A 12,942-nucleotide genomic window follows, 5' to 3' on the forward strand; every position below is an offset into this window, starting at 1 on the left:
ACTTACCGAGTAGGAATTAAGGCAAAAAGAAGTTGCTCGTGAGAAAGTTAGGTCCTTATAAGGACACGAGTTAGAATTTTGATGAACCAATAAATGGAAGCATAACCTATCACCACCTTCACAACGCAGGCATACTTCTGATGGGAAGGGAAAGTTTTCAAAAATCCTGAATCCCTTATAATTTGTGGAGTCAACCACACGACTTCGGGATATTAATTTCACACAAAGAGCAGTAATTTGCTGTCTGCACCAGAGCAAGTCGATAGGAACACTGCATGTAAAACTAGAAGATGAATTTAGCAGTAACTTACCAACCCGATGTCAGGGCAAGGTGGAACAACATGCATTATACCAGAGAACCCAGTTATAATATCCAGATAATGCGGTTTCGTTCTTATTAGAACTCATCAGACTGGAATAGTGAATAACCGAGCTGGAGACAGATGTCATCCCACTGAAGCTGAGAGCGTCATCTAGCAGTTTGTCGGCACTCTCAGTTTCAGTGAGATGACATCTGACTCCAGCTCGGTTATTCACTATTCCAGTCTGATGAGTTCTAATAAGAACGAAACCGCATTATCTGGATATGATAACTGGGCTTCTTCGTATAATGTATGTAGAAGATGAAAGTAAAAGATATAATTTGAAAATAATAATTTTAAAAATCATCTCTGTTTTAAATTCTTTGCAGGACACTGTAGTAGCCCTACAAGCTCTGTCAACATTTGCTTCACGACAGTCACAAAAGGCAGTGGAGATAGGAGTGGCCATTGAAAGCAATGAACTAGTTCAAGGATTCAAAGTTGAAGAAGATAACAAGTTGGTGACCCAAAGCACGAAAATCCCAGTGCTGCCGACAGGTGTCGATCTTCAAGCCGTTGGGGAAGGCTGTATTTTAGTCCAAGTAAGTTATTACTTTTTTTTAAATCTAGTTTGGCAAATGAGTAACTGTTATCATTCCCGATAGACACTCACTGCAGGGTATCATTAGTTAAAATAACTCGAGATTCACAGTTGTATGTGGGTTTGCTGTAGTTTATTTCACTCTAAACTGACACCAACTATTAGGGGCCATTCATTAATTACGTAAGGGTCCTGCGGGGGAGGGGGGGTTGGAAAAATCCCTACATACCCGGGTGGGGGGTGGGGAGTACCCATTCTTACGTAATATTTTCTAAGTCGATATTTTACATTAGAAATCGCGCGGTCAAGTGGTTTGGCAGGGATCCCACTTCATTTGTGTCTGGAAGGTAAAAAACATATTAGGATGAGCTATTATATGTTTAGTTTACAAAGAATGAATAGGGTAAAATATAATTTAAGAATCGCATTATGTATGGCTTGTTTTAATTTTTAATTAGTATCGTATCATATACAAATCAATGTCGAAAAAACATTCAGTCTAAATTCCAACTTTTTAGTAAATATTTCTTTGCACAAAAAGGTTTAATTTAATAATAAGTGAATTTAATAACGATTCCAGTTATGTCAGATTCGTTATTTTATTATTTTGAAAAACGAAATGGAATCTTACTTAAGAATAGGGGTGAGGGGTTTGAAAAATCTTACGTACCCTTACATGATGGAGGGGGGAGGGTAAAAATTGCGAAAATCATCTGTATGTAATTCATGAATGGCCCCTTACATTGCGGGTAAAAATTCATAGAAAATAGTGAAATCTCGTTACAACGAATTTGAAGGAACCGAAATTTTTGTTCGTTCTAATTAGACCTTTCGTTGTGATGGAATTCAAAGAATGTAATGGAAATTAAATCGGGACTGAAAATTTATTTCGTTGAAATGGATATTTCGTTACATTGGTATTCGTTGTAACAGGATTTCGCAGTAGTTTTTATGGTCAATATAGCGGCGTAGTGAAGGGGATGGGGGGGGGAGTCCCTGGTTTTAACGCATATTTCCAATCCTAGTATGGTAGTTTAAATGAATGTTTTAAAGTTATTTATTCAAATTAACTCAGTACTTGTGTCTTTTTGTGTAACAGTAACCGCTCATGCTGTGGCAGTCTTTTCAGTCAAACTCTGGTTATGTTGGAAGTTGGAAGTCAGCTCAGTAAGTTTTGAACATAACTTAGAGCTATACTCACAGAAATTTCTGTCGAAAATAAAAGAGCCTTGAAACTTGGAAGATTTTGTGATTTACTTTAATTGAAGTTTGACTCCTGATATCTTGATATATCTAGGGCATTCAAACGGTAAGTTACACTTGTTTCCCCATAGATGGCAACATCCCGTAACAAGAGGAAAACGTGCGCAGACGATATTTTAGTTCCACATCTTCCAACTGCAGCAATTTTATTCGATTTGTTTGAATCATTCCTGCGTAGTACGAGAAAAAAATGGCGCGGAAGCTGGAAACGTTCTCCAACGTTGAAGTCAACGGAACAGTACGTTTTTTTGTGGGCAAAGCTGTGAAAAATAAGCGACGTGGAAAGTTAAGCAAAGATGTTGTCCTCTTGCACGACAATGCAAGACCTCACAAGGCACGTACAACACAGGATTTGCTTCACAGTTTTGGATGGGAGATCTGGCAGCATCCACCCTACAGTCCAAATCTGGCGCCCTGTGACTTCCACGTGTTCGGCAAACTCAATGAACCTTTGGGTGGAAGAGAATTTACCAGCGGTCACCAGGTTCAGACAGCTGTTCCAAGCTGGCTCAAGGACCAGGGAGCGGATTTCTATCGTCAGGGCATCGAACGATTAGTGCTACGGTACTACGAGTGTTTGCAGTGACTGGGAGATTTTGTAGTAAAATAGGGTGATGTATCTGTGTCATATTGTATTGTAGCACACTTCTCAATAAAGTGTCTTTTGACATAAGTTTTTCGAGTGTAACGTACTTTTTGAACGCCCCTAGTAAATTTATCAGCATACAAGGACTGCTGCGACCGCCGTTATATTTTATATTAGGAACCATTTTAATAAATTCAAACTTAAGTTAAATCTCTAAAGAGGACAATTTGTATTATAGATTAACGGTTTTTCAATTTTTCCTTTGTTTGATTTTTTTAGTACAATTTGCGGTACAACGTGAAGAAGGTTTCAGGCAAAGAGGCATTTGATTTAAATATTGACGTACTTCGCCTTGAAAGTATCAACTGCAATACACCAAGAATAGGAATATGTATGAGGTAATTCATTTAGTTTTATATTTTGAAAACTGTAATGTCCATCTAAAGAACAAATGAATGCAGAAGTATTTCCTTGAGTAACAATTATTTTTCTTACTACATTTCTTATAAAATTGCAACTGTGAGTAAAATTCCTTTAAATTGCTCAAAATATTTCTTATATAATAGGAGGCAAATTCGGAAAAGTCAAAAGCGTTGAAACCGAAAAGAATATCACAGAATGTTCAATCCTTTTGCACGTATGTGACACTTTTACGCATATAATTGCACTTAATTCTCAGAGTTTTAACATTTGGCTTTTAATTTTTATACATTTGACTGATTCGGATCTACGTACCTGCAGACCCCGCAGTGCGAGAAGGCCCGCAGGACTAAGGGGCCCAAGGCCCAAGAACTCAAAAGCAAACAAATAAATTAGTTAAATAGAAAATAAATTAAAATATTCTATACTCAAATGTCAAGAATTTGAAAATGTTTTTGCAATGTTTCGGTAAAAACTTGAGGTACAAGCAGTATAAAATTAAATAATGTTAATAAATAATATAAATTAATGTTATAATTCGAATTCTATGTAACATGGATGTTCCAAACACATTCTATCAGACGCGGGGAAAAAAATCTCTTTATTTTGGTTTTAAATTTTAAATTTTTAAAATATGTTTTCACTGCAAAAATCGTAAAAACCTTTTAGAGGTTTTTCATTAATATCTTCATTAATTTATGTCATCCAAAGACGCAACCTAGCTAAGAACATTCTCGATCAACTTTCCTTTCGAACAACTTTTTTTTTTAAATTGGTCCATCTGTTTAGGCGCACAGATACACAGACACGTCAAACTTATAACCCCTTCCTTTGTGTGTGGGGGGTTAAAAATAGTAACTTAACACATAGTATTATGTAACAATAGATAATATTTCTTACAGAAATAGCTTTCTAGGAACCTCCAAAATATGCACTTCAAGCAAAAATTTTTAATTAGAAGAAAAAAAAAGCATTAAGAATCCTCAAAGTTCAAAAATATCGTATTGAGATTCACGCCAGTTCAAAAAATTTAAAAGGTAAAAACAAAAATTTAACTTCACCAATTATTGAAGCTCGTGCATTGTATATCTACTTATATAAAACACTCTGTATGTATATGTCCAGGTATAGGTTTGAGTTTTATGTCTGGATGAACGCTGAATGTATACAAGGCAGCCGAGAGCAAAGGCAGGCATCGTCGCCGCTATGGCCACCGGGTCTTTAACCAAATTAAGTCTATCCCATGTATTGTGAAAAACTTTTCAAAACCAAGATCTACAGGGGAAAACAGCTTTGGATTGTTTTAAAACTTGGATGAAATTAAAAGATTGGTTGAATCTCGAACATTGTAAAGTTATGGAAAACTTGTTTCCTTGCTGACATAACTTATTTTTAAAAAAATGAGTTTTCAAAAATCAGGATTAAAAAACCCACATAACTCTCTAAAAGCTCTTAGATGAGTTAAAAATCGTTAAAAAATAATAAATAACTTAAAAAATTTAAACAAATGAATTCCAAATATAGGTAGAAATATTACAGCCGTTAAAAACAAACAACAATCACTCGTTTAAAAATTTGTTATGGGGGAGCACTTTAGGGAGTATTTAGGAGCTCCGCAGAGTTTTTTTCATAGGGGGGGGGGGGGGGTGCAAAATGTTATAGATCCGGGTCTGAATAGAGGATACAATAATGTGTCATAATATAAACTATCAACTTTCTGGAGTTGTCCTTAGTGGTTGTCCTCCTTTTGATGTTGCAAAAGTGACTGGTATAACAGGCTAACCTCGCCTAGAACCTAGATTACTTCAAATTTAGTTGCATTTAGTGGTTTGATTTCATGTGTTCAAATAAGTTTATGTTCAAAATAAAGTTATGTGTAGTGGTATTAAATTCTTTTGGACAAAATTATCCATATTTTTGTAACATAATCAGCTTTAGCAGTCTCAACTAGCTTCAGTTTCAAATTTTTTTGCTCTCTTGTATTGATCCATGGCCCCACTGAATGCGCTGGCGCTTACCAGGCCTTGACAATTTTTGACTTTCTTGTGTTAAACCGGGGCAACTATTTCTGCACTTGAACATGGCCACACTAGATGGAAAAACATCAAAACTTCATATTTGCCCATTCTGACCGCAAGGAAGCGCCACAAGCCACGGTTGCATCCACCAATCAACGACAAGTTTCAAAGCTTGTTTATTTTAATTAATAAATGGAACATGTAACAAACATCAATATTTCGCAAGATGCTCAGAAATATACCGTAAAAACCAATTCGAATCGAATTAGTAAAGTTATTTAGCTGATTATTTAATGCGTAAATGGTGGATCTAAAGTTGGTTAGGCACTTTCTTTTAGTTTAATTTTACATGTTCATTTATAGCTTGTGTATCATTTGATGGATTATTTTACGCTTTATGGAGAAACATAATTATTCAGAGGATTATTTTTTATTTTAATGGACTTTTAGATCTTGTTTCTAGGGCTTATCGCTTCGCCTACAAGTCTTTGAAAAAGACAAAATAGTTTATGGTATCGCCAAATAAATACTTCATATGCAACTTGAAATAGTCCCCGACAATAAATAAAATTGAAACTAATCGCCAGATTAAAAAATGCTCCGCTACGTACCTATCACGGAAAATTACCCCCCCCCCCCCCTTCTTTTTATTTTAAGAAATGCTAGATATTTAGAGCTGCTCCTAATGCTATACTATTAGAACAAGATTACAAAAATTTGTAAGCAGATCTTAGATTCCTGCGGATACTTGACGGTCTACTGTGTGTGTGTATTTTATTTTTCCAACAGAAAATTCATATCCTAATTTTCGCCAAACTTGTCGATCAAATTTCCTGCAAAGTTTCTAGTTCAAAGATCCTTTCTCATTCATGCTTAAAGTGTAGAAAATAGTTTTTTATGACGAATTCAATGTTTACAGGATTTTACATCGCTAAATATTTTAATTTTCTTAAAAGTACAGTAAATTTGCGATACTTCGAAGTCTGATAAATCAAATATTACTATAACTCGAAATTTTTATCAAGTCTTGACAACTTAGTCTTTAATTCCATTCTAATTATTCTGAATAACTCGAAGTTAACTTCTTTCAACTCGAAGTTTTTTCCAAGATTACTCGAAATTATTTCGAAAGAACGAAAAAAAGAAAAAGAAAAAAAAGGAAGTGACTATGGGAGAATAATTATTTCACCTTCACTTGCAATCCGAATTTGAAACGAATGAAGATGTGCACATTTCCTGAAGTAGAATCAGCTCTATTCAAGCGGTTCCAGCCACGGCGGTGTTCCAGCATGCTTTTGATTTTTTTCTATCAATACATTTGATTAAACTGTGCATATTGTGCTAAAAAACTTAAGTTCTGTAATTTTGTCTGTTATATGTACATATTAATTAGAGTATTCGATGGTTTTTAATATTAAAATATCAAAAACCAAAACTATCGTTAAGTCAAACTTTCGATAAGTCGAAGTTTTCCGTCGGTCTTTTTACATTCGAGCTTTTGCAAATCGAATGTTTAAAAATATCATAGAAATGGCAAGTAAAAAAAAAACATATCATTGTTTTGCTTTTGCAAAGACAAAATAAATTTTGTACGGAACTCTCCCCTGCTAGGATTTTACAAAATATCAACAGTGTTGATATTTTGTAAAATAATCTGTTCCCCATTTTTTTTTAAAAAATTAGTTTCACAAATTAATGTGTAGATATTTGAGGAGTTTCTTTCCCTATTGCATGTATTTGTTAAATGTTCAAAATAAATTTTTAAAAATAATAATAATTTGAATTTTGGCTGCTTGATGAGTTCGAATTAAGTTATTCACGATCATGAATTGCGATAGGATCCTACTCGTTGGGTTTCTTGTTTCTACAAATGGAATGAAATGGAAATGACCAAGAAATTTGCACCCGTCATAATATGACTGTTGATTTTTTAGAATAGGTAATACGAGGCCATAAGAAAGAAATATTTTATGGCCGAATCTGACCTTTATCATAAAAATTATTTACTGCTTTAACACTTTAGAACAATTGAAAAATATATTGAAGTAATAGCACCTGGGATGCTATAGATAAGGTGGGAGCCTGGGGGTGGGGATAGAACCTGAGCTAAAGTGAACACTCTCCGGTCTGTGCGCCTTCCGATGTGTGTGTGTACACCCAAACCTGTTTTTGTGCGGACTTTTTTTTGTGTAGTTTATAAAAATTATTTATAAAACGAGCGAAAATTATTTATCAAACGAGTGCTTGGTAGTATCATCAAGGGTCGACAGGGGCATCCGATGGGAAGTCACTGTGACTTTCCAAAAATTTCTTAATTCGGGAAATTTTTCGGGAGTCGGCAAAATTATCATCGCTTGGTTTATTTTGATTTCGTTTAAATATAATATTTTGTGTATTTTCTACGTGAGACTTTTTTTATGCACTCCCTATCCACCGCATAAAAAAATATTTTTAACTCAGTTGCGAAAACTTTTTAAAGCTACTGGTGAAGTTTCAAGCATTTTTTTTTACACGATTTTTTTATGCGGTCCCTATTCACCGCATAAAAAGAGGATTAGGTGTATATATATACATTTTTTTAATGCTCAAAGCGTGTGAAGCAACAGGGTCGTTTCCAAAATTTTAAGGGTTTTTTTTTTTTTTTTTTTTTGAAAGAACATTTTTAAAATCATAGGATCTGATCATTTTTTAAAATAACTTGACTAAGTTTAATATTTTTTAAAAAAAATTGCATTAATCGGTGCGCTTTTATTGTTTACGCTTCTGCCGATGACATCACAAATGATGAAATGCCATTCACTGATGCCACTCACAGAGCACAATATTCAATTAGTTTCTTTACTCACAAGTGTTGGCAACTATATGATTGATAGTAAGCGTAGAGTGCAATATGTAATTCGCTTCTTGATCATCATAACGTAGAAACGCGGTAGACAGATGCGCCAAAGTACATAATTTGTGACGTCATAAAGACCACGCCTTATTTTCAAAATCGGACATTTAAAAAAATTAATTAAAAACTAAGCTTTGGGAAAATGAAAGTTTTTTCTAGCTCCATGTTATTTTTATTTATTTTTTTATTATGCTATGAATTTCCTTTTGTAAGAAAAAAAATCTGCATTTTTTCGAAATAGCTCTTGTGCACTAAGCGTTTGTGCATCTCTATGCGTATTGTGCACTAATATACTACTTAAATCTACATTAAAGTTATTATAATATGAGATGTGCTAAAAATGGAAGGGGAAATAGATAAATGACATTTTGGTGTCCGTACAATATTGGTGCGAGAACCACGGACCCGTCGTAGAACCATGTATTAGTTACACTCTGATTTTAAATGTTTTTAAACTTATGTTAATGGTTCATTTTCTTAAATTGCCATCATATTTTTAACTTTTCTATTGTTCTTCTTTATTTGAAAAAGAATATTCCTAACCAGGCCTGTCAAGTGGGGATATCACGGTGGGGAGGAGGCAATTATGACACCCCTAAATTTTACAAACATACTAAAATTAGGCATTTTGCTCGTATTTTGTTGTTTTTTCCCCTACACAAAACCTTTGCCCCCCCCCCGCGAATTTTTAAATGTCGGGCCTGTTCGTACGTTTTTAATTAGATTCTGTTCGTTGTAAAATATACACTACATTACGAGCGAAAAGAATGGCAATTGTTAACGTAAATTCCTATACCTCCCCCCCCCCCCTCTAATCTCCATCAGGGTCAAAAGGGGCAATGAATGACCCTCTCAAATTTTGAAAAATGAATGTATTTACAGATTGCGGAGCGTGTTTTTTTTTTTTTTTTTTCACGATGTAATTTATTGTGCAGAAAAAATTCGCATGTAAATGAGCATGTAAAATTAGAAATGAGGGCTGCCTGCCATATATCATCAATCTTAGAACTGTTGTATCCAAAAAGGAAATCCCAGGGGATTTTCAATAAAAAATTTGAAAATTATTTGCAAAGCTTTCAAAAAAAAAAAGTTTGAAAAAATATATTAAGAATTACGCATTAATATTAAAAAAAAAAAAAGTTTTCTGTGTTTAGTTAAAATTTTTTATTACACGTAATTTTTGATATGATATTAAAATAACAATAAGAAATGCTCTTCACCTTTGTAATACAATGTTTATTCAGCACTTTTTCTCTTCATTCCTTCTTTTGAAATTAAAATTTTCGTCAAATGACGTACGCCCGATAATAAGTCGAGAAATCACGTATTCACAGATGCCAAAGCGCCAACGCTCACAATCACGCCAAGTGGAAACAAAAACAGGGGTAGCCAGTGGCGCCCTCTTTGTTGCCATGAGTTTCAGCGATTGCCACGGCCGTTAAGTATTCAGTGGGGCCATGATTGATCACATATTATGGTGGTCTGATGGGGGTAGGGGGAGAGCTCACATCAGTGTTTAAAAACCCTTGTTTCAGATTATGAAACGTAATGGTCAGCGGCACACACAGGAATTTTGCAAGGGGAGGGTCCAAGGTCGAAAATCTCATTCTCATATCATACCCCATTACGTCACCAAACATATTGACTTGATTTTATCGATTCCTGTGAACGAAAAACATATAACGATAAACTACTGAAAAAAAATTAGCATTTTGTAATGCAATATACTTAAATAAAATTAACAGGCAAAAAGATAATTCAGATTTTAATTTTCTCATAATTAATAAAATGGATCTATGACCATAGAACCTCATTTTAATCTATAATTACAAAATTAAAAAGGTAGTTATTGCTGTGTATTCAGTTATAACCACCATTCTGCTTCTTGTAGGCAATTCGTTACAGGAGAAGTGCACAATATATATTTTTTTAATTTTTACATGAGGATTTTTTTTTCTTATTAGAACTGAAATTATTGTTACCTTTGCTTGAAATTGTTCGACGTACAAAATACATATAACGTAATAAATTGGAGGAAAAAACAGGACCTATGGGAGGGGTCTGGACCCCTTGTCTGCGCCACTGGTAATAGTTCCTTCAACTCAATATGAGGAAATTAAAAACCAAAGTCTAAAATTCCAGGAATAAAGTGTAAATATTATGCATAAAAATTAGTCACATCCGTGCAAATGAATTGAGTAAGAAATAGACCATCAAAACTCGCCATAAAATGCTGCTGTTAATCCAGAACTTATTTTATTGCAGTGCTGAGTAACCTTTCGTCTTTTCTACCCCCTGTTATCTACGAAGATGCAATCATTTCGAGTTCAAAATGGTTCTTCGTTTCATTAACTTCCTGCTAAGATATGAAAATTTCATCTCGATCTTTCTTCTTGCAAATTGCCAGTAGAGAAATGTGGGGCAATGTGAAATTGTTGTAATAACTTACATATTTCAAATTGAACAAATTGGAAATTAATTTTGAAAATTGTTGTACATAAAGAAAGAACGCTTTATTTTATAGTAGAACACGTACTGAAATGTTATTTATCATTTTCGGCAGTGAAATGTGCACCTTTTAATCAAAGTGATAGGCAAAATATATTTTTAGTGCAATTTTTTTTCTATTTAATTATGAAACAAAAATCCTAATGAATATGTGAATGAATGAATAAACTAATACAGTAAATACTCAATGTAATTAAATGTCGAAATGAATTAATAAAATATTCAATAAATGTGTGAATAAATTATTAAACAATGAATTAATATAACAAAGGACTCATACGCCCTAATAGTCAAGGTTATATAATTTTCTGAACTACTTCCATACTTTTTTTGACTCCTGTGTCCATTGGATTTTTTATCACACCATAAATTTTAAGAAGTTACCACGTCAGATTTTCGATTATTATTATTTTGGCCTGTAATATTTTGAAATTACTTTTCCTTTTTTCTTATTTTTAAAATTGTTTTTACGATTCTTTTTGAAAAACGAACTTTACATACGAGCATCTTATTTTAAATAACTCATTTGTTGTTAAATAAGCTCCTTTCTTGTACTATTTCACTTTTTTTCAGGTACAAAATATTAGATGAGACGTCAAACATGGTGGTTGTATCTGTGAAGATGGCATCGGGATTTAGTCCGGATGAATCGAGTCTTCAGAACGTAAGGCAACTTGCATTCCCTAAACAAATTTAGCTCATAAATTTTCGAGAAAAATTGTATAAATAAATGAATAAATAAACAAATGATAATGAATTTCTGCCAATGTAATAACTAACGATGTGCTGATTCATTGCATAAAAAATTGATATTTTTAACGAGGAAGATTTTCCTGCAGAAACAGTTTTTTAACGAATACAGCAGGTTATGGTTATAAAACGAATTTTCTGTTTATTTTCAGCTTGTATCAGATCCAACTGTGCAATTGAAACGTCATGAAATTGATGGAAACGAGGTTAATCTATACTTTGACGAGGTGAGGTGTTTGATTGTAACATACTAATGCAGACCTATTGAATCCATTTAGGGCAGTTTTTAACCCCCGACATAACAAGTTAGATTGTTGTAAGTTTGACGTACAGTAGAACTCCAATAATCCGAATCAATTGGGACCGGATCCCATTCGGATTATCAAAAATTCTACTGTATGTAAGCTGAAAATAGGAGAAAAACCACTTTTAAAGAAAAAAAGCTTTCAAGCAATTTAATGGAAAAGCAACACTTTTGCATCTTAAACTTACTTACATGCGCTGCAAATTTGTACACTATGTATGTACCGTACTTTAAAGGAAATTCAGGGTATTCGAATAATCAGCTATTCGGGTAGTAGGAGTTCGGATAATTGGACTTCTACTGTATCTGTGTTTGTTTGTGCCACCGTAGCTTTAAACGGATGAACCAATGTTGATAATCTTTTGTTTTTCTCAAAATGAGACTAAGCTGACGAAGCTTAGCCGTCTGATGAGACAGCTAAGCTTTGTCTTTTTATAACTTTACCGAAGACATTAATTAAAAACCTGAAAAACTAGCTCTTTTTCTCAATCTTGGTAGTGAAAGCATATTCGTACATTTGAAGTATTAGTACCAATCGAAAGAACGAAATTTTCTTTGTCTGTTTGTTTCTAATTGAATTAACACTAAAAAATAATTAGTTGGAAAGCAAAATGTATGTTTAATAAATTTGCAACAACAGAATCGAAGGATGTGTTGCAAGAATCAAGAACTCAAAAGTTGATATCCAACAGTGTGTCCTACTCGTGACAGGTAACTTCATCAAAGAATATCAAAAAAGAAATTAACAAACATTTTAGCTCAACTAATCACACGAGGCAAGAACCTTCACTCGGTCAACAAACTTGTAACTTTTAGCCCTTATTAATTTGTATATAATATGGAATTATAAGGAAAATTTAGTCCAAATCGTCCTACACGTAATCGTGAAATCACTCCAATGCATATTCTGAGAAAGGGAAAGATTATGCATTGGATTGTCTTGGTCAGTAGAACCATTTATACCATACCAGCACACGGCCACAGATCTCTTCTAGCTTTTGAGAGGCAGTTTGAAGTAGTTACGGCTTCAGAATTTCTACAAACAGGGGCAATAAGCAATTTTTTTGTTTAAAATCCTGCTTCAAAACAAGTCTTTTCCAATTTTAATAGTAAAGCATTCAATGATTGTTTTAGACGACGTAATGTACAGATAAAATTACTAATCTACACCACAAAGTTTCTTTCTTTTTTTAATCAAAGACCACCGTTTTTTTTTTTTTTTGTTGTTTGGAAAATCATATAGCTTATTGTTCTCACTTGACCGTCTTTGATGTCCTATGATTTTATTTTCCCCCCG

General features: G+C 33.7%; 1 protein-coding gene across 1 annotated transcript in view; it reads left to right on the forward strand.

Annotated features, from left to right (window-relative positions):
- LOC129233121 (pregnancy zone protein-like) overlaps positions 1-12,942 on the forward strand; it is a gene marked incomplete at its 5' end in the record, with an annotated part of 48,055 nt that overhangs the window by 20,451 nt on the left and 14,662 nt on the right. The window contains 4 exons of the mRNA XM_054867181.1: positions 692-904; positions 3,032-3,150; positions 11,165-11,255; positions 11,494-11,568. Coding sequence (XP_054723156.1) covers positions 692-904; positions 3,032-3,150; positions 11,165-11,255; positions 11,494-11,568 — 498 coding nt within the window. The remainder of the gene's footprint in view (positions 1-691; positions 905-3,031; positions 3,151-11,164; positions 11,256-11,493; positions 11,569-12,942) is intronic.

The sequence above is a fragment of the Uloborus diversus genome, unplaced genomic scaffold (assembly GCF_026930045.1).
Source record: "Uloborus diversus isolate 005 unplaced genomic scaffold, Udiv.v.3.1 scaffold_178, whole genome shotgun sequence".
NCBI classification, from domain to species: domain Eukaryota; kingdom Metazoa; phylum Arthropoda; class Arachnida; order Araneae; family Uloboridae; genus Uloborus; species Uloborus diversus.